Source organism: Typopeltis vanoorti, chromosome 24 (assembly GCF_054136105.1).
Source record: "Typopeltis vanoorti isolate ZY-2024b chromosome 24, IOZ_Tvanoo_1.0, whole genome shotgun sequence".
Taxonomy (NCBI): domain Eukaryota; kingdom Metazoa; phylum Arthropoda; class Arachnida; order Uropygi; family Thelyphonidae; genus Typopeltis; species Typopeltis vanoorti.
The window spans coordinates 8,674,642-8,698,297 of record NC_143572.1 but is presented as its reverse complement, the minus strand read 5'-3'; the positions used below and the strand labels follow the sequence as shown (position 1 = coordinate 8,698,297).

Below are 23,656 nucleotides of genomic sequence, written 5' to 3'. Positions count from 1 at the left end.
CATGTAGGATTCAAGTTTGTGATGAAAGTACCAGCCAGGTAAAAACATACTTGGAAGAAGCTGGCCAGACTGTCAATGTGCTGGATACAGTTTCTCCAGTGTGTCTGTAGTTTTCTATTATTTGTTTTCAACAATTTGAATTCTCTATCTGCTTAACAGCAGAGATGTTTTTTTAGCTTTGGCAGGGCAATGATGCAATGCATTTCTGCAATTTCAAATATTCATTCTGATCCTCTTCATTGATGTTGACATCAGAATTTTCTGAACATGAATAGTGATTAAAATCACTTCATTAAAGAGCAGTGTCAATGGCCTCAATAAGTTTAGTCAAATAACTATGGAATAAAATCCTAGTTTTTCAGTGATTTTTTCCAGAACCAGAGGGGGATGAATGACTTCAGCTCAAGGAATATGCGGATCAAAATGGCCTTAACACAAAGTTGAAGTTTGTTTGCCTGATTCAATTAAATACTGCAAGGTTGATTCCAGTACCATTCAAGAGGTTAAAGGGATCATCCCTATAAAGTATGTATCTCATCTCTTTCAGGAGGAAGTTGAGTTGTAATTTTAAAAACTGAACTATCACTGTTACAAAGACTACCTCGATATCCAGAGTAATAAAAGTAGCATTCCTTCTACTTTCAATTTTGTAATCACTCAAAAATTCAAACTGTAATTCAAATATCAACAAATGTTTTGTTATAAAATATTTCACCCAATATATATATTTTGTGGCTGTAGCAGCAATAGCTTTCAAGTGAAACAATCTTGTCATATTTTGTCATAATGCTTTCGGCATCAGCATAGAAGAGATATACAGAGTGGTCATAATTAAACTTCCCCTAATCAGAGCCTTATGTAACTTGATCTAACAACCAGAACGTCACAAATTTGGTAGGGAGACTAATCAGGACATGGGAAGAAGGATTCCACAAAAAAAAAAGTTAAAAATGGTTGCTGATAGGGGGAATATGTGCTGTAAAGACTAAACTAAAATTAAACATTACCTTTATGTGTTGCACTTATAACACAGCAATGTAACATTTAATATCAATTTAATTTTGCACAGTAATTACGGTATCACAGTTACTGGAGCATAAGTATTTTCACAACCCCACAATTCGAGCACACTGAGTTCACCCATGCAAAAGAGGACCTGATTCAACATGAACACCATTCTCGTGGACCAGAAATTGCATCCTGTACTCAGCAAAATGTAACATGTCTGAAGGAATGTTCATCACAGTCTGTGATACGCTGTCCTTAAATTTAAGGCTGCCAAGTTCAAGATACCACCACGAGAGACAGACTTCAGGTAACCTCACAAGCAAAATATCGCATGGAGAAATATCAGGGAAGGAAGAGGTGGCCATGCAACTGAAAAGAAACAACTAATCCCTCTTTCTTCTGTAAAGTGATGCTGTAAAAGCTGCTGTACTGGTCATGCAATGTGGGGAGGCACTCCATCTTGCATAAAAATGATCTCATCTAGACATCGTCATTGCTGAAGTTGTGAATGACAAAACTGTTCAGCATATCGCAATATTTCTGTGCAGTAATGGAACAAGTTACTGGTCCTGTCAGAGTGAGTCCTCCAAAAGATATGGCCCTATTATAGAATCCGCTGTGAAGTCGCACCAAATGGTAATTTTCGGTGAACGTAATAGGAGTTCCTGGAGCACGAGATGATTTGGAAGCCCAAATTCAACAATTTTGGGTATTTACTGTTCTGTTCAGATAAAAATGCACCTCATCTCCCCCACAAAATTTTCCAAAGCCAACTTTCAATCTGACTAGAAACGTCAAAGCAAATGTCAGCTGTTTATCACAATCATCACGTAGCAGCTGCTGTACATGGCTGATCTTGTATGGATAAAATGTAATAATTTTTCACAAGACTTTCCATACTGTGGAATAAGGAATATCCAATTGTCATGCTACTCCATAGGAGCTGCTACTTCAAACTGCATTTTTGTGTGATCTGCTGACAATTGCAGTGGAAACTTCTTCCGATACCTGTGGTTGCACTGGCTTCCATCCTCTGCCAGGTCGAACTTCCAAAGATCCTGTTTCCTCAAACTTCCAAATCATTGATTTAACTGCATTAGCTGACAGAGGACCTTTACACAAATTCTGGCAGGTTCTAAACTCATGAAGAGCAGCTGATGCACTGCACTCATTACAGTAAAATAACTTTACAAATAACGTACAATAAAGTACAGTGAGGTGCATGTTGAACATGACTATCAACAGGAATGCATTTATGAAGTTTTCCCTTTACTTTATAGCTCTTATGATCCAGCAAAATAGGCATTCAACTTCGTTTTATGCAAAATTTTGGCTTTCTAGGCTATAATAATATCATATTCCCTATATTGGTCATTTTTCCAACTAATTTTTTTTTTTTTTTTTTTTTTTTACAGAATCCTTCCCATGTCTTGATTAGTTTCCTTACCAAATTTGGTGATATTATGATTGTTAGATCGAGCGACATGTGGCTCTGATTTGGAGAAGTTTCAGCAACCACAATTTAGCCAAGAAAACAGATTTAAATTAACTGCAATTTTTATATCTAAGTAACTTCTCATTGCAACACGAATCCATTCATTATGAGCATAAAATTTTCTTCAGATTTAATCTAGTCTTTCTAGTCTTTCTTTTCTTAACTTCCTTTTCCTCAAAAGATTGCATAACACATTTTTGAACTGTGGATGAACAGATTAGCATGGAATTCCATCTTTAGCAGCATATTTTGCTCAATGATTCTGATTTTTGTTGATGAAATCATTCCAAGACTGGTAACAGTCATCTATTTATTTCTAAACCTGTCACTATTATTTGCTTTGTACAAATGAGCTGTCTTATCATCCAAGATGCACAGCTTTAGTTAAAATCTTAACTACACATCCTTTTTTGACTTGGCATTAGCCATTCATAACTTATTTTAATGGAATTAACACCAAACCAACTATTTTATAAAAAAGATATTTATTAACTGGCTTATATTTTGCTAGATTTCAAACCAGCAGCCTTCAGAGCACAGAGCAGCATGTTATAGTTTACGTGCAATGAGTAATTAAACAATTCAAATTGTAGCAGATAAAAGATCTAAAGTTCTAATTTGGTGCCTTCTAATGTGGTTAAAAAAAAGTATGAAATAATGAAATTGCTGCCTTAAAAAATTATACAAGAATAAAAATATTGTTATTAACTAAAGCTGATAAGAGTAATGCAACAGTTATCGTGAATGAAGGAGATTACAACAAAAAAAAATGCATGATTTCCTATGCGACAGTTCTACTTACCAATTTATAGATCAAGATCCCACTATGTCTCAAAGAGAAAAAAAAAGTCTACAAATTATTGAAAAAAAGTGACTTCTTGGTCCAAAGAAATCAACAACAAAATAAAACCGGTTCATGTTAAACCACTATGTATTTATGGAGTACAAATCCAATATTCTCCTATATGCTATAGTTGATAGCATAGACAGTCCTACTTATTAACTTGCCCAACAGTTAACTAAGTTCCCCCCCCCAAACACACACCCCACTGGCAACTCCTCTACTTTTGTAAAAAAAAATCAGCCCATTTCAAATCATTAGTTAAAAATCATATCCTTAAAAATTTGGACATAATGGTTAGTTTTCATATCACTTTTTTATTTACTAATTTGGGGGATGAAAAACCCAAGTTTCTGGGTGAAAAAATACCCTACCTCCAAATGAGACTGGCTAACTCACCTTTCGTTGAAAGAGACCAGATAAAGGTTCCTTGCGTCACTGACAGGAATCGAACCCACGTCTTTCTGACCAAAGGGGCTTCGTCTATACTGACTAAGCTACGGAGACTCATGCATGTGTGCGTGTATATATATATATATACACATTTTGGATTATTGTAAACAATAGTCCAAAGGTCACGGGCGGGCCTGAGGTATTGGCAATCTTGGAAAGCGATGCACATTCATTTCCCGGAAGACGCTGCTAGAGATCTCGTGATGTGCCAAAATTCCCATGGACGAAGAAAGTAGCGGGCGGGAAAAGATCACAGAAAGTAAGAGGGTGCTATCACAGCTAGTAACAGGGTGCTAAAAATGGGGAAGTGAAGGGAGAATTAAAAAGGGTTTGCACCCCTTTCTCAAGGCTTTTTTTCGCCTATTTTGCTGGATGATGATTCGACTTCTCCCGTGGACTGGAAGTTCCTGATGGCGTTTCTTGGCAATAGTACAATATCGGACGGTGCGCCTTTCCCTTCGATGTCTGAATTTCTGCTGGTGCTAAAGATGTCAGCATATGCTTTCTTTGCTCCTTCGCTGAAAGTTCCGACAGAATAATATCGCGGACGTATCCTATGAACCGGCAGTAGAAATGAGGATGGCCCAAAAAAGATCGAGAATAGACAAGGAAACAACGCCAGGTGCAGAGCATAGCTTAATCTGATGACCATAGTGACCCACCACGTGGACGCAGGCTTATGGAAGTATCGAGAAGTAATTCAAACAAAGAAGGACAGTTCAGACGGATCTGGAGATCCTGCCCCAAGAAATTGTAAAGTACAGATTTTGTCGTATAATTACCACAGTAAAAGTCAAAAAGTCAGTAAAAGGGAAAGATCATTGTAGTGTAATAATCGAATATGGACAGTATTTAAGAATTTTAAGTGATAATTTTAGCAGTGGCTGGAATGATTATAGACTGAAATGACTATAATCTGGAATGATTATAGATGATTGTGACTGGTTTAATGTGCAAGACTAACATAGTAGGTAGAATATTGATTAGAAGTGTATAATGTGTATATTATGTGTGTTTAATCTCTAACTTAAAAGAAGGATTTATTGTTCATGCATTAGAGTATTAATCAGTTTGATTTAGCATGTCATTGAACTAATTGAAAGTGAGATTGGTCTAAGTGTATGTCTTTAGATTCCAATAAATATGTTTTTTCTTCTATACCTGAGTTTTGCCTGTGATGTGAATCAAAACTACCACTCATTAATCTGAACCATAGCGGGGGGGGATTGAAAGAAAGGTATAACATGTTCAAACTTAGCCACAGTAAAGCGTTTAATTTATGAGTTTAAGCACTAAATTTATTCACCTATGTGCACCAAAAGTCTGGAAAAGTCTCCCTGAATAAGAGTCCCCTCTATTCTAAGATACTGGCTGGCGCAGCTTTAAAAAATAAATTTGTCAATATCCGAAGAGGAGATGGCCCCAGAAAGAAATTAGAGGATTCGTTTCTTTTAGCAAGGAATAACCTTTATCAGTCAGGGTAAACATGTGAGTAAAATTAGGAATCGGCTAGAGATATAGAATTTGCTTTCCTTATAGAATGAACACGTAAGAAGTAATACAGATATTAGTCAGGGAAATTTTGTAAGTCTTGTAGTCATTGTAGAGAGGTAAATTCATAAAGAAAGTAAATTATTATAGGAAAAGAAACGAAATAACTGATTTGTTTATGACTCGAGTGATGCAATGTTTAATCGTTGAAAATTGTCCTCTTCATGAAGCATTATTATATTGTTTTTAATTTTAGGAATCATGCCAAGCCAGGAACTGATTATGAGAGTCTAACAGGAATGAATGCAAAAATATAATATTGGTGAAATTGCTATTCCATGAGTATGCACCGCACACCTTGAATATATGCCACTGACACACACACACACACAGAAAAGCTTAGTCAATTTCCCCATGGCTGAGGACTTGTGACCCTATGAATTATTCTTCCCCACCTGTCTCTGTCTTCTGTCATTCAAAGTGCATTCTTCAACCTTAGTCCCGTAAGAGCAGGAGTTTGATCTCGCTATCTCCCATGGGGCCTGCCTCTTCTTCTAGCTCTTGGCATCTTATCCTACATTATGTTTTCAATATTCTCTCTCTCTCTCTCCTTGAGATGTGTCCAAAATATTGGAGAATTCTTCTCTCCACTATATTGCTGAGCCGAATCTGGCCTGTTCTAAAGAGCTATAAGCCTTCAAGTGATTATTATTAATTTATTTTTTTGATAATGAATATGATTTTACTTGCATTTGAGTCAATACCACTATTCTATAGTTTGACATTTCTTGGTGCTCCTTTTTTATGGATTGGTATAAAGATTATATTCGCCAAGTCCATGGACAGATGCCAGTAGCCCAAATGTGAATGCATAATCTCAGAATTACTTCAATTCCTGCTTTGCCCATGCTGTTTATCATCTCAATATAAATCCATCATTACTTGCAGCTTTTCCAATTTTGATATTTTTGACAGCTAGTTCAAAAACCCAAGTGCTCTCTAATAATTTCTAGGCAAAAAACTACAAAACAGATAATCAAAATGGGCACCTCCCAAATGAAAAAAAAAAAAAAAAAGAAATTTTAGAAAGAAGGATATTGATGCAAAAACATGAGAAAATGAACCTCCTGTCCTCAGATAGGAGGTGGAATTAGCTATAAATATCTATCTATCTATCTATATCTACCCTATAGATATAAAATGATAAGCATTTTTATGTAACGTTTTTGTGTCATGTTTTTTGTCCGGCTTCTTAATATAATATAATATATATTTAATAGTAATTAATAATAATAATAATTTGATGTTGGTAGTGTAATTATTTTTATATAAAAAATTTGAGGAAAATAATACATTTTTTTTCTAAGTAGAAAAATATTAAATATTGCACTATTTTTATATAATACATTTTTTTTAATAGAAAAATATGAAACGTTGCACTATTTTTATAGCTATATAAGACAAAGCTAATATTGAACAAAAATGGCTGTTTTCAAGTCTTAGCAAGTAGTGCAACATGAGGGCAACTCGCGGCAAAGGTGGAGCAAGCTCCGCGCATCTGATCCAAAAATAACCAGCTTACCAGTCCGGAACTGGGGATTGGGTGCCGTAGGCGCCAGATCCCCCCTTTCGAGTTTTCAGAATTTGAGTCATCAGAATTCAAGGAGAACCGGCCCACCAGTCCGAAACTCAGGGGTTTGGGCACTGGGGGGGTAACAGAACCGCCCTTTTGAGTCTTCAAAATTCGAGTCATCAGAATTCAAGAACTGGTCTACCAGTCCAGAACTAGGGGGATCGGACGCCGCAGGCGCCCGAGGGGGGGGGGCAGAACCCCGCCTTTCGAGTCATCAGAATTCAAAGAGAACCGGCCTACCGGTCCAGAACTAGGGGGGGGGGACACCGCAGGTGCCGGGCCCTCCTTTCGAGTCATCAGAATTCAAGGAGAACCAGCCTACCAGTCCAGAACTTGGAGGGGGAGGCACAGCAGGCACGAGGGGGAGGATCCCTTTTGAGTCTTCAAAATTCGAGTCATCAGAATTCAAGGAGAACCGGCCTACCAGTCCAGAACTCGGGGGGGGGCGTAAACGTCAGGGGATAGACCCTCCTTTCGAGTCTTCAAAATTCGAGTCATCAGAATTCAAGGAGAACAGGCCTACCAGTCCGGAACACGGGAGTTGGGTGCCATAGGTGCCAGTGGGCATAGTTCCCCCCCCCCAATATATATACATATATATATATACACATATATAGTCAACATATATATGGATATGATCAATTTAAAAATTAAATACTTGTAAATATTTCACTAAGCAATCAGAGTATAAATACTTTCAACAGATAGAGTTCAGAACATTATTTTCAATTCCAGCTCCTCCGCTCTCTCTCTCTTGAAGGTGTCGCTCAACAATGTTGGGCAATTCTGACAATATGCTAACAAAGGGTCAATTCCCTACTCAAATTACTTTGTGCCATTTGATACTCATATTTAATACCATCATACTGATGAATAAAAGGGAAAGGAAAACAAGGTTTGAATTTAATATAAAGATAACAGCTTTTGAACTTTCTAGGTTGCAGGAAAAACACCTGTAAAATTATCTAGTATATAAATCAAAGAAAACACTAAATACTGCAGTCACTAAGTAACCAAAGCAAAAACAGAACTTGCAATTCAATGGAGACCACTAAATAATGAGTCAACAATTCATTTAAAAATTTATACGATAATAGGCATTAGAGAACCTCAAGAATTCAATACCTCATCAAAATCTCCTCTTACAATGTGGACATCACTTGCCAGTGTCTTCAAATAATCAAATGATTCCTTTGTACATAAGTTTCCTGTGCAAAGAATATGCTGAATTCTCCCTGGAACCAGCAGCTTCTTGAACTTCAGAGGTAAACTATGGCATCGATGGGGAATATGAAGATCTCCTAGTACCAGAACCAGCTATTTAAAAATATAATAAAAAAGAACATGATTAAAAATATTTTAAGTAACTGATTTTAAGAACAATCATTAAGGCTGAAATTTATTCTGACTACAGAATATACTGAATTTTGTATAAAACAAGCTACTAACTTTATTATTATGTAAGCTCCCCTAGAAGTTACAAGGACTCAAACATCCATCAATGCTTAAATAATATTCAAAGGCAATAATGTCTTTATTAAAAATCATTTTCTGGTGTATACCTTCAAAAGACATTCCAGATAGTATGACAGAATTATGATATTTCACTACTAATTACTACCAGTGGTTTTTCCTGCTAGCAAAGAATAAGTACCAGCATCTATTGGTTTTACAAAAACAGCACTGTTGGTTACTACCAATGATTTTCTTCAAAACCACTGGTCATCTCCAATTTGACCAGTTTTTCTATCTTCTACAGAGAGAAAAGTAACAGCTGATAAAACTCTTAACTGTATTATCTATATATTTAATATGTTTAAATTACTGTGCCAATATGGAGGCTGCTTGGAAGGATAAAAGAGAATAGTGTGACAGGAAGGGTAGTTAGTGTGTTGCCGAGGTATGACTGTGGTGAAATGAGGCGGAGAGCAAGGATTATGAATGATATGCTGGCTGAAATGTGTGAGGAGATGGGAGTACAGTTTGTTAATGTGTGGAATGAGTTTGAGGGATGAAGTGAGCTGTATGGGAGCAATGGACTGCATTTGAGTGGTTATGGTGTGAGTCGCTTGGAGAGACTGCTGCTGGAAGGTAGAGAAGTGAATAGAGAGAAAGAATCAGATTGAGAGGGGAGTGATGTGGAAGAGCAGGAGAGTAAGACAGGAGAGATTGAAGAGGTGGATATGAATGGGGAAGTGAGTGGTATGAGTATAGAAAATGAGAGAATAGGTGTGCAAGAGGAGCAGGGAAACGTGGGGAGGCTCAGGGTGGACAGGGGTATACAGCATGAGAAAGGTGGATGCTCCAAGAGGAGGCGAGAGCATGTGTAGGCAGGAAAGGAATGGGGTGACCAGGGATCAAGAGGAAACAGTTGGAATTGAAAAGGGTTCGGAAATGAAGCAGAAAGGGAAATGGCCCCAGTCGAGCATGGAGAGATCACATCGAGTGAGTGGTATCAGTGGAACTAGCTGTAGATCCAGAAATGAGCTGTTGCGTTTCTATACAAATGCTAGAAGTATAAGAAACAAGGCAGATGAAATAGTTGCACTAATTGCGTCTGTTCACCCAAAGATTGTCGGAATAAGTGAGACATGGTTGGAAGAGGATGACATCCTGACAGGAATAGAGATGGAAGGGTATGATGTGTTTTGTGAGGACAGAAGGGGTAAAAAGGGAGGGGGAGTGCTATTGATGATAGAGAAAGAGTTATGTCCATACAAAATAGAGATGCAAGATGGAAATAGTGCCAGTGGTTTTGAGGCAGTATGGTGTGAGATAGAGGTGAATGGAATCAAATACTTGGGGGGATGTTGTAATAGACCAGGTAATGTGGATGGTGGTGATAGTGAAATGTATAGTCAAATTAGCCAAGCAAATAAGAAAAGGACGATCATTATGGGTGATTTCAATTATGGCAATATAGACTGGAATGATGAGATAGCAACTGGAGTAAAGAAAATGAGTTTCTTGAGTTTTTGAGGGCTAACTACCTCAGACAGTATGTAACAGAGGACACACGAGGATCAAGGGTCTTGGATTTGGTCATCTCATCAGAGGATGTAATTATAAATGAGGTGTCAAATCATCCACCAATTGGTGAGAGTGACCATGAGGTGATTACCTGGGTGGTTGCCAGCAGTGTGAGGACCCCTGTAAGAAAAGGGTATATGTGGAACTACAAGGGGGGGGGGGGGTGATTATGAAGAGCTCAGGAGACAGCTTGCAGGTGTAGCGTGGAATGAGGAGTTAGCTGGAAAAGAGATCAATGCAGCTTGGAGGATTTTCAAGAACTATCTAGTAGATGCAATGTCTAAATGTATTCCAAGGGTGAGAAGGTTAAATAAGGTAGGTGTGAGATGGATGAATAAAGAGATTAAGCATGTGATACAGAGAAAAAGGGCATCGTGGACGCAGGATAAGAGAAGTGGAAATAACCAAGATCTACAAACACCAAGCAAGGAGGGTGACTTGGTTGGTGAGAGTAGCTAAAGATAGGTATGAATAGCAGTTAGCTAATGAAGCCAAAAAGAGGGAGTTCTTTCGATATGTAGTCAGCAAAAGAAAGAATGATTATGGAAGGATGACATTGATTGGAGAAAATGGTATAAAGACAGCTGTTGCAGAATGTGTGCTGAAGATACTTAATGAGCAGTTCATAAAGATCTTTCAATCTTGTGAATGTGACTTCATCGAGAGATTGAGAGCAGTTGATGATGGGGAGGAGAGACTAATTGTAAGTGAGAAAGAGGTGTTTGGGGAGTTGAGTAAACTAGATGTAAATAAGGCTATGGGACTTGATAATATATCACCGCATATTCTAAAGGAATGTGCCAGGGAGGTGACACCTGCCTTGACATATGTTTTTAATACGAGTCTTGCACTTGGTCAAGTTCCTAAGGAGTGGAATGAGGGCAAGATTGTGCCACTTCATAAAGGAGGTGATCGAACTCAAGCATCAAACTATAGGCCTATCTGTGTGTCAGGTGTTATGGTTAAGTTGTTGGAGAAGCATGTGAGAACTAGGATCCAGAGTTGGGTTGACAACAATGGTATTATCTTTGATGAACAGCATGGATTTGCTAAAGGGAGGTCATGTTTTAGTAATCTACACTTACTTATTACAATAAAGTGGCTGCTTCCTTGGACAGAGGAGAAGGATACACAGTAATATACTTGGATTTCGCAAAGGCTTTTGATAGAGTACCTCATGATAAGTTGACAGTCAAACTAGAGCAGATGGTTGGATATTAGATTAGTGCGTTGGATTGGAGACTAGCTATCTGATAGGTATCAACAAGTTGTGTGTGGGGGATATTTCTTTACCTGAATTACAATCACTCCGATCTTTAGGCTGAAATAATAACACTATTATAACTAAGGTTGACAAAGAAAATGAAATGGTTCTGATGGATAGTACTGACTATAATCACAAATTCATTGTTTTATTATGCGATAGATCTACTTATAGTATAATTCGACAGAGATCCTATGCAAAAATCCATCTAAGCAAATTAAATAAATTAAGAGATCAAGTACATTCATTGCATTCAATCTTACACAATTCCTTATACCAGGGGGTGGCCAACCTTTTATATTCCATGTACCAATTTTTTTACGCACGAGTTCAGATGCGCCATACAACTCTTGTATCCTTAAAAACTCCGAGTAAAAATGTTAATATAGACATTTAAAATAGATGTGATATATTGATTTAATATAAAAACAAGATTCTCTCTCCATAACTCAGGCTGAAGTACTAGCTTCAGTTTTCCTTATGTTTTAGTCTGATGTTGTGTTTTATAGTGTCTATCAAGATCATGTCTTTTATTATGTGAGAAAGTGTTTTCACAAACAATGTACAACAGTTTTCCTGACGGATTTGCTATAAACAAGAACTCATTTTCCCACTGTTCACTGAATTCACACCTCTATCACCTGTTTTTTCTTTTGCATTGTGATGGGTAACTGAACATAAAAACAAGGCTTGATTTTCGGAAAAGTGCAAAACTGCAAATGGTCAAAGGACGAACAAAGCACAACTCTGTAATGCATGAGTATCAATTGTAAAATGACTGACAAAAACCTGCGATGCACTGCTGTTGCTAACACTTGGTGCCTCATGGTCATACAAGTGAATGTACAAAAGATGTGCATGAAACAATAAAATCGCTAAAAATAATGCTAAGTTTTAGCCCCCCCCCCCCAAAAAAAATTGGTTTTTGGTTAATACCTTTTGCATAAATAGGCTTACTTTTTTATTATCATCATCATTGGGGTTCAATGAGCCACTTTTGGCACATGCACCATATGTTGGCCATTCCTGCCTTATACCATTATCTAATATCATTGAAATAAGCCTCCGCAGCTCAGTCGTTATAGACGAAGCCTTTTGGTCAGAAAGACCAAAAGGCTTCGTCTTCGATTCCTGTCAGTAACACGAGGAACCTTTATCTGGTCTCTTTTGACGAAATGTGAGTTAGCAGGTCTCTTACGGAGGTAGGGGTTTTTTTCACCCAGAAACTTGGGTTTTTCGTCCCCCAGAACAGTCAAACCAGCCCCATGAACACATGCATCTTCAGACACAGGACACACATCTAACCACCTTATCCTTGTTATGGTTGCAAGAATAAAAAACCTCAACACTGTAAAAGGTAAAGGAAGAAGGATTAAGAAGAAGACTATTGAAATATCATTGATACCAGGGGCAGCTCGTGCATAGGAACTTCAGCACCCCCAATTTTTCTCGATATATAAATATATTTAATAATTTATTTATATTTGTTTGTAATATTTAATTTTAGCATCAACAATCCTACACAATTCTCTTATTTTGTATAAAAAATAATAAAAAATCCATCTTGTAGCATTTAGGAGGGCGAAGGACATTAGCAGCACTGTGCTTACCACAGTGCAATATTGCTAAGTGCACAAACATATTGTAGTGAAATGCGAGCTATTAGCATAATGCGGCACTGTCCGTCACACAGTTCCACTGTTGTTTATATGCAGTTTGCACCAGTAGTAGAGTGTTTGTAGTGCTTATCATGTTTACTCTGTAAACACAATATATCTCTGATCAACAAAGAAAAACTTGAAACTGAACTTCCAAGTATTCTACAGTAGACCCGATATGCATGATTATTGTAAATTAATTGAGTTGTTAAAATTTATAACAGAAAATAATTTAGATTGTGTTCTTAGTGAAATTACTGTATTGATAAAAATTCTCTTGACAATTCCTATGACTACATCAGAGCCTGAATGCTGTTTTTCAACATTACAGAGAATAAAACCATTGCTGAGGAGCTCTATGAATTAGGATAGGTTAAATGCACTTGCGATGATTTCAACAGAGAAAAAATTCTTCAAAAGTCACACAAACATCAAGGAAAAAGTTACTGACCTTTTTGCTTGGAACAAAACAAGAATGGATTTTATTTTTAAGTAATTTTGAATTATACTAAACTGTATAATTTTATCAATAATAAACAATATTTTTTCATGTTTAATTTTTTTAAAAATTTTTACCATAATTTTGATATTTTATCCAAACATGTATACACTGTACTTACAGTGTGTATGTATATTTCGAAAGTTGCAGCACCCCCACAATTTCAAGCCACGAGCTGCCACTGAATGATACTAATACCACTGAAAAGCTACAGCATCATGCTTGTACCCACATGTATTTATGGTATTTCTAAAGTGCACAAATGTGGTTATCCATTATGTCCAATGGTTGTTTTCATAGGATCTTCTTATTATTTTGGCAAAATATCTTTCAAGACATCTACAAAACTTTACTGGCAAAGCCACATCTTATCTGAAAAAAAGTTCTGACTTAAAAAAAAAATGTTCAAGAGTCTGAAGTGATGTAGTTTCCTTTGACTTAGTTTTACTGTTTACAAATACACCACCTTAAAAAACTCTACAGCTTTTACAAGTACAGAAGTCCTGGCAGTTGGATATGTGGCAGGTGAGAGAAGGGGAGAGTGCATATATGCACAAAATGTAGGCAATGGGAGGAAGTTAGCGAGTTAGATATTACGATAACTGACCTTGTTGCATCAGGGGTGGGCGAATTCCAATTTAGAGAGATGAGTAGTGTGATAGCTGGTGAGAAATACGAGCAAAATATGAATGAAAAAATAAGAGTGGGGAAGGCTTGAATGATTGTGAAGTTTTCGGAGATGGTCTTGATTGGGAGGATGAAGGGTGAGCAAGAGTGGCTAACTTGCAGAGAGAGAGAGATGAGCTGAAAGAGGAGGTGGAATGTCTCGGGAATGAGATGAGAAATATGAGATTAGGCGAATGGAAGAGATGAATGCAAGGCAAATCAGAGTAGGAGTAAGAGAGAGTTATGAAGATGAGAGAATAGAACAGAAACAATAGAAGAGAGGGAATGAGAATGACAGAAGAGGAGAGAATAGAAACAGTAGAAGAGAGGGAATGATAGACAAGGAGAGAATGAAATCAGTCAGAGAGAGGGAATGAGAAGAATTCAAGGGAGTGCAGGAACCAGCGATAGAGTGATGTCAGGACAGCAGGTAAGTAGGAGAACACAGAGAGAAAGGGTCAGAGGAGAGAGAGCAATCACTCGCTCTCCTCTAACCAGAGTGGTAAAAGATGTGATGTATGGAGACTCGATCTGTGGTGTGCAAGATAGGATGCCAGAGGAGTGTTTGCATGGAGAACGATAGAAATGTGGCTATGGCAATTAAGCAAGTGAAAGGATAGATGAGAGGATTGTGATGGTAGGCAAGAATGACTTGAGAGGCAGTGTAAATCAGGTGGCAAGAGATCTGAGAATCGTGCTTGAGGTTGTGCAAAAGAAAACGCAGAGAAGAAAGATAGTGTGTGTGTTACCTAAATATGATAATGACGAGCGGAGCAAAAGAGCACTAATAATGAATAGCATGATAGCCAGAATGTGGCAGAAGAGAGGATTGGAATACGTGGATGCTTGGAGGGCATTTGAGGACGGAAAGAAACTGTGAGAGACTGCTTGCATTTGAATGAGGAAAGACATAGGCATCTAGAGAGATTGCTGTTTTCTGAATGAATCGATGTGTCAATGCAGGGAAACTACAATTACCAGGGTGGATGGTAGCAGGGGGTGGCCTCTTGTGAGAATGGGTGCTTCGGGGAAGAGGGATAACATCAGGTAACACTGAATCCAGTGGAGTCTGTAGGAGATAATGATAGGTATAGAAGCAGTGACACTTTTATGCTTTATACCAATGCCAGGAGTATCCAGAATAAACGACTTGAATTGGTGGCACTGATAGCATCAGGCTGGCCAAAGATTATTGGGATCTCTGAGACGTGGTTGATGGAACCTGATATAATAATAGGAATAGAAGTGGCAGGGTACAGCATTTTTCAGCAGGATAAGAAGGGAAAACACAGTGGTGAAGTACTGTGCTTATGATAAGTGTTGACTTATGTCCTCTAAGAGCACAGGCTTTGGAAGGCAGTCACACTAATGGTTTTAAAAACGTATGGTGTGAGGAGGCAGGCAAGACAGGATATTTAGTGGTGTTGCTACAAGCCAAGGAGCACAGAGAGTAGGGAGCAGGAGATGCTTAGGCAGTTGAGCTTGGCAAGTGCAAGAAAAATGATTGTTATGGGAGATTTTAACTACAGCAATATAAGTTGGGAAGAGGAAAATGCATGTAGTAATAAGGGAATGGGATTTCTAGAATTCTTGAGAGACAAATGTCTTAGGCAACATGTAATAAAGGGAACAAGAGGTTCAAGAATTTTGGATTTGGTCATAGCATCAGAAGAGCTGATAACTGAGATCACATCTCTCTCTCTCTCTCTCTCCTCAGTTGGAGAGAGTGACCATGTGGAGAGTTGACTTGGAAAATGAGTACACATGCAGGAGTATTAAAGAAAAGGGAACGTATGTGGAATTATAAGGCAGGTGATTATAATAGTCTTAGATATCAACTTGGGGTAGTTCTATGGAGGATGAAATTAAAACACAAGGATATCATTAGTGCTATTATTGTGAAGGAATATTTGTTAGCAACAACAGTAAGCTGTATTCCAAGAGTGAAGAGGAGGACACAATTTGGTGTAAAGTGGATGACAAATAATACCAAACAGGAATTTCAGGTCAAAAAGAGGTTATGGAAGAAAGAAGAGATATAAGGAGAGGGGTAGAGAGCAGATGCATGAAGAATATAAGACTCAGGCCAGGAGAGTGACTAGTATGGTAAGGAAGGTGAAACTGGATATGAAAAGAGATTGGCACTAAGATTCAAAGAAAATCCTAAGGAATTTTTTTAGCTCTGTGGCCAGTAGGAGGAGGAGAAATGACTGTGGAAGAATGACACTGTGGGATAAAAATGGGAATAGAGTGACTACTGCAGAGGACACAGCAGAATTATTCAATGAACACTTTATTGGAGTATTTCATTCTGGAGAAGTAAGTTGTAATGATAGAGAGATAGGGCAGATTCGAGGTTTAGAGTCAATGAAAGTCTGGCTATGGTGAAGGTACCCAATGAATGAAGGGAAGTTAAAATAGTGCCATTGCATAAGGGCAGTAGCAGACTGGAAGTGTCTAATTATAGGCCATTTTGTGTTTCACCACTAGTTGTTAAGATCTTGGAGAAATTAGTAAGAGACCATATACAGCATTGGGCAGATGAGGGTAATGTTATCTGTGAGAGTCAACATGGTTTGTTAAGGGGTGCTCTTGCATTAGTAATATGATTGCCTTTTATAATAAAGTGACAAGAGCAGTTGACGAGGTAAAGACATATACTGCCATTTTTTTGGTTTTGCAAAGGCATTTGACAGGTTACCAGACATGCTGCATGTGTCGGAGATAGAGGAAATAAGAGATCGGGGGGGGGGGGGGAGATAGTCGATAAGGATCTGAAATTTAGGGGACACATAGCCAAAATTGTGAAGACAACACAAAGACTTCTGGGAATGATGCAGAGGACACTGACTTGTAGAAGTAGGGAGATTCTTGTTCCATTGTATAAAGCTTTGGTTAGGTCACACATAGACTATTCTGCCCAGATTTGGTCACCTGGTTTTCAGAAGGACGAAGAGATGTTGGAAAGGGTCCAGAGGCGACTGATTAAGGTAGTTTCTAACTCTGTAATGTCGAGTATGAGGAAAGATTGAGAAGATGCAATTTGCAGAGTCTGGTGGACAGGAGGAAGAGGGGAGATATGATAGAGACCTACAAGTCAGTAAGGGGTTGTTATAGGATCAATGCTGGAGAGGTTCTACAGAAAATAGAGGGAGATCAGGGGAGAACCAGAGGTCATCCCTATAAACTGTATAAAGAGGGTGTGAGAAGCAGGTTTTTTTCATGCAGTGTTATGAATGATTGGAATTTCTTGCCTGAGAGCGTGGCGTCTGCAGAGAATTTGAGTGTGTTTAAAGCAGGGTATGATGAGCTGTATGATAAAAATACCTCTTTGAAAAAAGTCTTTGATTCCATGGGGTCTTGGGTAATAATAAGCTGATATTTAAGTTGCAGCACATGGGTTTAGATGTCAAGTTAGTCAACTGGGGTCAGGATTGGCTGTCTGATAGGTATCAGAGAATTGTGTATGGTGGAGCAATATCAAGGAGACAGAAGGTTACAAGTGGGTCACGCTAGGGCCCAGTAGTGGGACCTGTATTGTTGAATCTTTATATCAATGACATTGTCAATGGACTGCAGGGGAATGTTCAGTTGTTTGCGAATGATGTGAAGCTGGGAAGGACTATTAGTAATAGTGCAGATGTGGCAGCCCTGCAAGAGGATTTGAATAAACTAGACAGATGGGCAAATGAATGGGGGTGTCGGTTTAATGTAAAATCTTAGAGTTTGGGATACCTTGATGGGAGGCTGCATACTCGATTAGATGAGCTGTACTGGAGGAAGTAGGGGGAGACGAGATCTAGGGGTGATGACTAATAGAAAACTGATATTCAGGGAACACATTGCAAAGGTGAAGGTAACCCACAGGATTGTTGCAATACTGAGGACACTGACATGCAGAGATAAAAGAGTTATCGTTCCATCGTATAAGTCGCTGATCAGATCACACTTGGACTATTATTCTCAAATTTGGTCTCCAGGATTTGAAGAGGATAAATTAACTGTGGAAAGGGTACAGTGGCAGATAACAAAGATGATTTCAGGACTGTACAATGTTAGTTACGAGGATCAGTTGAGGGAATGTGGACTGCAGAGTTTGGTAGATAGAAGGAGAGGTGATATGATCGAGACTTTTAAACTGTTGAGAGGTAGTTACAGGGTTGACACTGGGGAGTTCTTTCGCTTGGTGGAACAGTGGAAAGGAGCGATGACAATGAGTCATCCCTGGAAGTTCCAAAAGGAAGCTCTGAGGAGAGGGTGAGGGGTGGTTTCTTTGCATGGGGGGGTTGAACCATGGAACGTATTGTCTGATAGAGTGGTGAGAGCAAGAATGGTCAGTGAGTTCAAAGAGTGGTATGATAGACCTTGTGTTTCCTAGGAAGGACATCCCATGATGAGTCTTTTGACTCCATGGAGGCCTGAATAATACTACAGTAATAATAATTTCCTTCATGAGATTGTCAGATTATTCAAGTTTACTGCCAATGCTGGTTATTTGAGTTGGTGTAATAAATTATTTCAGCAGATTGAGGGTAGTGCAATGAATAGTTCTATATCACCTACTTTGGTGATTATTTAATGGAGCATTCAGATGAATGGATTTCTAAAACCATTTCTCCTCAACCTTGCAATTGGCTATATTTTGTGGATGACATCTTTGCAATCTGGTCTCACTCTAAAACACAACTACTTCTTTGGATGAAATTAACTATTTATATACTCACATCAAGTTCACTATTGAATGTGAATCTAACAACAGCCTTTCCTTTTTAGATATTTTAATAAATTGTGACACTGCTGGTAACATTGAATTATCTGTTTACAGGAAGCCATTCTTTACAGGCAGATATATCCATGCATCTTCACATCATCATCCTTCACAAAAAATAAGTATTATCAGAAGCATTGTGCACTGAGCATGCACAATTTGTTCTTCTGAGTCTCTTCTATTAGAAGAATTAAATAAAATAAAACCTACTCTATTACTTAATGGATACAGCAAAACTCAATACAGAAAGTAATTGATAATTATCATCCCTCTCCCTGATTGTATTCTGATGTTAAAAGGATCTGCATACTCTGACCATTTTCATTATATTCAGATCAAAATTTTCTGCAATCCAAATATTCAAATAGTAAAGTCTTCTTCCATGCAAACTTCAACATTCACAATTAAAACCGACTTTCCTTCTCTAATTCTGCTGAAAGAGATGTCAAGGTATTCGTCATTACCCTTCTCATCAATTTCCTGATATGTACCTCAAGGGATGTTCAGCTTATTATGACAGCAATACATAATTACGTTTACATTATTATTAATCTCCTATCAACAATTTTTCTCCAAATCAGTTTATTATTTGTGAGCACTCCAATATGGTCATATGTAATCAGCATTCCATGCTTCTATGGCACTTAATCAATGACTGAATCACCACTGAAAACCTCCCAGATGAGTCTTTGACTCCATGAGGTCTTGGGAAATAATAATAATAATGACTGAATCACTCCACCTAGATCTTGGTCTTCCTCTGGCTCTCTTTCTTGCCATCTTGCATTTGCAACTTACAGAAAATGCAAAAAGACCATCAGCAAATACAGACTTTGAAAGGGAAAAAAGGCAGAAAAATTGCATCTTACTCAAACATAAATCAATACTCCTGGTTCATCATCAAGTCTAATGGACACAACAACCAATTGAAGATTCTCTTCAAAACTCCTGCATAAATGATAAGCAAAGTACAGCTCACTGCATATCTCATCTAGCATTTCATCAAAAAGACATCAGAAGAATTCTGAATAGCTTGGATATCAAATATAATGGTATAAGAGTCTTATAGTGGCTGCACTGCATAGTTCAGAAAGCCTGGACAGAGGGACGACTTCCCGATGATTGGAGTAGAGCTCTAATAGTACCCATATATAAAAAGGGAAATAAAACTGCTTGTGAGAATTACAGAGGTATTTCCATACTGAGTGTTCCTGGCAAGATATATGCAAGTATACTTGAGAAACGGTTGAGAAGAATTGTGGAAGAAAAGCTTGGTGAAGAACAAGCTGAATTCAGGCCAAATAGAGGCTGTCAGGATCAGATCTTCACTTTATGGTAGATAGTTGAGAAATCATGGGAATATAACAAAGATCTGTATTTAAGTTTCGTTGATCTGGAAAAGGCATATGACAAGGTGCCAAGAGAGAAGCTATTCAATACGCTACAGTTATACAGTGTCAATGGGGCATTATATCAAGCAATACTTAGTCTTTATTTGAGTTGTAAATCAGCAGTTAGAATTGAAAGAAGTACAGGAAGGTGGTTTAATGTTAAATCTGGTGTGAGACAAGGATGTACATTATCCCCTCTGTTATTCATTATCTATATGGATCACATTATGAAGGAAAGTGGTATTAAACATGATATCAGAATTGGAGATGTTAATGTCAGCTCTTTGCTTTATGCGGACGATGTTATACTTCTAAATAAATCCGCTACAAGTTTGCAAGATTCCCTGACTAAATTGAATAACTGTTGTAATAGATATAGTATGAAGGTCAGCATTAAAAAGACAAAGACAATGAAAATAGGTAGAATTGTTGAAAATGTCAACTGCGTTGTGAACAGGGAACCTGTGGAACAAGTAAAACATTTCAGCTACTTAGGCACGATTTTTACTGAAGATGGTAAATTAAATATGGAAATAGACAACAGAATCAACAAAGCTGGTATGGTAGGCAGTCAATTGAATAAATTCATATGGAATAAGAGAGAAATTAGTCGGAACACTAAATTAGCTAAACCAGTTTTAACTTATGGATCTGAGAGCTGGGTCAAAAGTAAAACACTTGACCAAAGACTAGAGACCGCAGATATGAGAGTCCTGAGAAAGATTAGAGGTGTGAACAGATGGCATCAGTGGCAATATCATATTAAAAATGAGGATATTAGGAAAGAACTTGACATTGTCAGCATCCAGGAATGCGTTAGCAGAGCTAATCTCAGGTGGTATGGTCACTTAAATAGAATGGGAGAGGAAAGATTAGCAAAACAAGTGTTCTCTGCCAGGTTGGCAGGAAAACGACCCAGAGGAAGAAAAAGATATAGGTGGATTGATATGGTACAAAGTGCCTTAGATAATAGAAATATAAGATCTGATAATGTTAGAGTCTTGACAAGTAACAGACTGATTTGGAGGAAAATTGTAGATAAGAAGTTAGTAATGATGTAAATTTTTCTTGTAGTACTATCATATCCTATACACCCCTTGAGGGTACATGTCAGGAATTTGATTATGATGATTCGATATCAAATATTCTGGTCTTGGTGGTGTCCACACAATTGGGCTCAAAACTTGTCTTCAAAAATTAGCTTCTATCCTGTTTCATCCATGCACAATCTTTCATATTCGTCTGATACACACTGCCTGGAAAAGTTAATGGACACCATAGTGTGAGGAAAAAACATCCATGGGACCCACCTTAATAAGATGTAGGACCTCCATTTACTGTGATGACTGCAGCAATCTTACAGGTAATACTTTCCACAAGGGTAAGATAGCAATCAATGGGACCATTCTTCCTGTTGCCATGTAATAAAGTCTCCTGGACTGTTGTGAGATGACCTCACCTTGACCTCACCTGATGCTCCAGTTCATCCCACAGATGCTCAATAGGGTTGAGATCAGGGCTCTGTGGACTAGTCAAGTGTTGTGACATTCGTATCCACAAACCCTGCAGTTACAGCAAGAGCAGCCTTATGACACTGTACACTGTCTTGCTGAAAGAGACAATGGTCAGTTCTGTAGAATGCTTCCTACTTTCCACAAAGTAGGAAGCACTACATTGTCCAGAATGTTCAGATGTCTCTCTTTGGAGTTCAATGGTCCTGGCACCAAAGAGGTCCGAGGCTAAACCAGGAAAACAGGACCATACCATCACACTGTCCACCTCTGAATTTCATAGCAGGGATTATGCACTCTGTTCAGAGACATTAACCAGGCATCCATCATGGCCACACCCATTCATCCGCTCAATGTGATTTGTGTAGAGTGATTTGTCGCTCCATAACACAGCTTTCCAAGCTTCTATGTCCCACTGTACACGCTCTTTGCATCACTGAAGATGGTGCTGCATGTTGGTTCGGATAATGTGGGGCTTGTATATTGTGGTCCTACCATGGAAACCCATGTTGTGAGCCTTGGTTCTGAATATTTCTTCGCAGATTCGTGTTCCAGTCAATCCAGAATTCAACATTCAACATGTTGGTCGATGAATGGCAGTTTATACATATTATCCTTCGTAGCACCCAGACTGCAGTTTTTGATGTTTTCCAGGCCTTTAAGGCCAATAACCCTGTTAAAATATATTTTAGCTGCAAATCATGCATGCTCTTCTCTGCCTAGTTTTTAAGGGAGGAAAAAACTCTCCTATTTCCATATGAGACAAGCTAACTCACCTTCAGCTGAAAAGATTCTTCACTCCCATCCAGGATGTGAAGAACCTTTAAAAGGTCTTTTCAGTTAATGCAGTTAGACTAGACGCCAATAAAATGCAAAATTCATTTCATTGCATTGCTCATTGTGCAAAGTGAATTGCTATCGTATTTTATCTTTAAGGAATTAATGTTTGCTTCTTAGATATTATACAAGAAAGGCAGACTTTATTTTACTTTTTTTAATAACAAAAATGTAGAACTACTACAATTAGGTTTCTAGTGTCACTGAAAAATATGTGCAAGTTCCAGCATTTTTTAAAGTTTTTTTTTTAATTAAGAAACATCACCAATAAAAATCTAAACAAAAACATTTCGTATTACATGACAATACTACAAGACAGTTTATACAGTCTCAGGATGCTTAGCAAGGAAAACTCAACTAAAATGAAAATCGAAGAATTACGGAACAATTCTCGGAGAATCCATTTTTCCCTAACAACTTCCATCAAAACTACAATTTCGTATAAATTTTTGCACACCCATTTGTTTCAGCTTTCATAGAACAAATTTAAATACAAAACAACTTCACAATAACCCTCCAAACTTGGTACAGTTATTAAACAGTCTTACCATTTTCTTATTACATTAATCCTCCCACTTTGACAAGTGATCACTCCGTACAAGAAATTATGGATAACATGCGCAAGATATTTTTTTTTTTTTAAGCGTCGGTCACCAGGAAAGTGGTATTTCGCAAGTTACTAATTCTATAATAGAAAAAGTAATTAGCTTTATTTATTTATTTTTAAATTTTGTACTAAATACAACCAGTTCTTCAGACTAATCAATACTTGTTAATAGAGATCGACTTATCGCATCACTTCACCCTTCTGACTAACGCAACTCAGAAAAACACCACAACGACCTTTACCAAAAAAAAAAAAAATAATAATAATAATTCAGTGGTTCCTGTCAAGTCTAAGTGAGGATTGTGCAATAATCGACAACTTACCCTAGATGAAAAAATTAAAAAATATATCTAGTTACAGCACTTTAATTAATTAACTTTTCTCTGATACAAATAAATAATTTGGTTCTTTGCCGTATTTTCACATGTGACAGGAAAGCAAAATGTATTCTCTGAAGATTCTCTAAGGGAATTACAGTGTATTACAGTAAAGATAGTTTGATTC

At 37.8% G+C, this 23,656-nt stretch overlaps 1 protein-coding gene across 1 annotated transcript in view; it reads right to left on the bottom strand.

Moving 5' to 3' along the window:
* The window catches only part of Vps29 (vacuolar protein sorting 29), a 68,582-nt gene extending 45,226 nt beyond the window's left edge, over positions 1-23,356 (bottom strand). Inside the window, exons 1-2 of the mRNA XM_090413666.1 lie at positions 23,094-23,356; positions 8,047-8,238 (exon numbers count right to left, since the gene is read on the bottom strand). Of these exons, the coding sequence (XP_090269792.1) occupies positions 8,047-8,238; positions 23,094-23,096 (195 nt within the window). The 5' untranslated portion in view covers positions 23,097-23,356. The remainder of the gene's footprint in view (positions 1-8,046; positions 8,239-23,093) is intronic.
* Between the last annotated feature and the right edge of the window lie 300 nt (positions 23,357-23,656).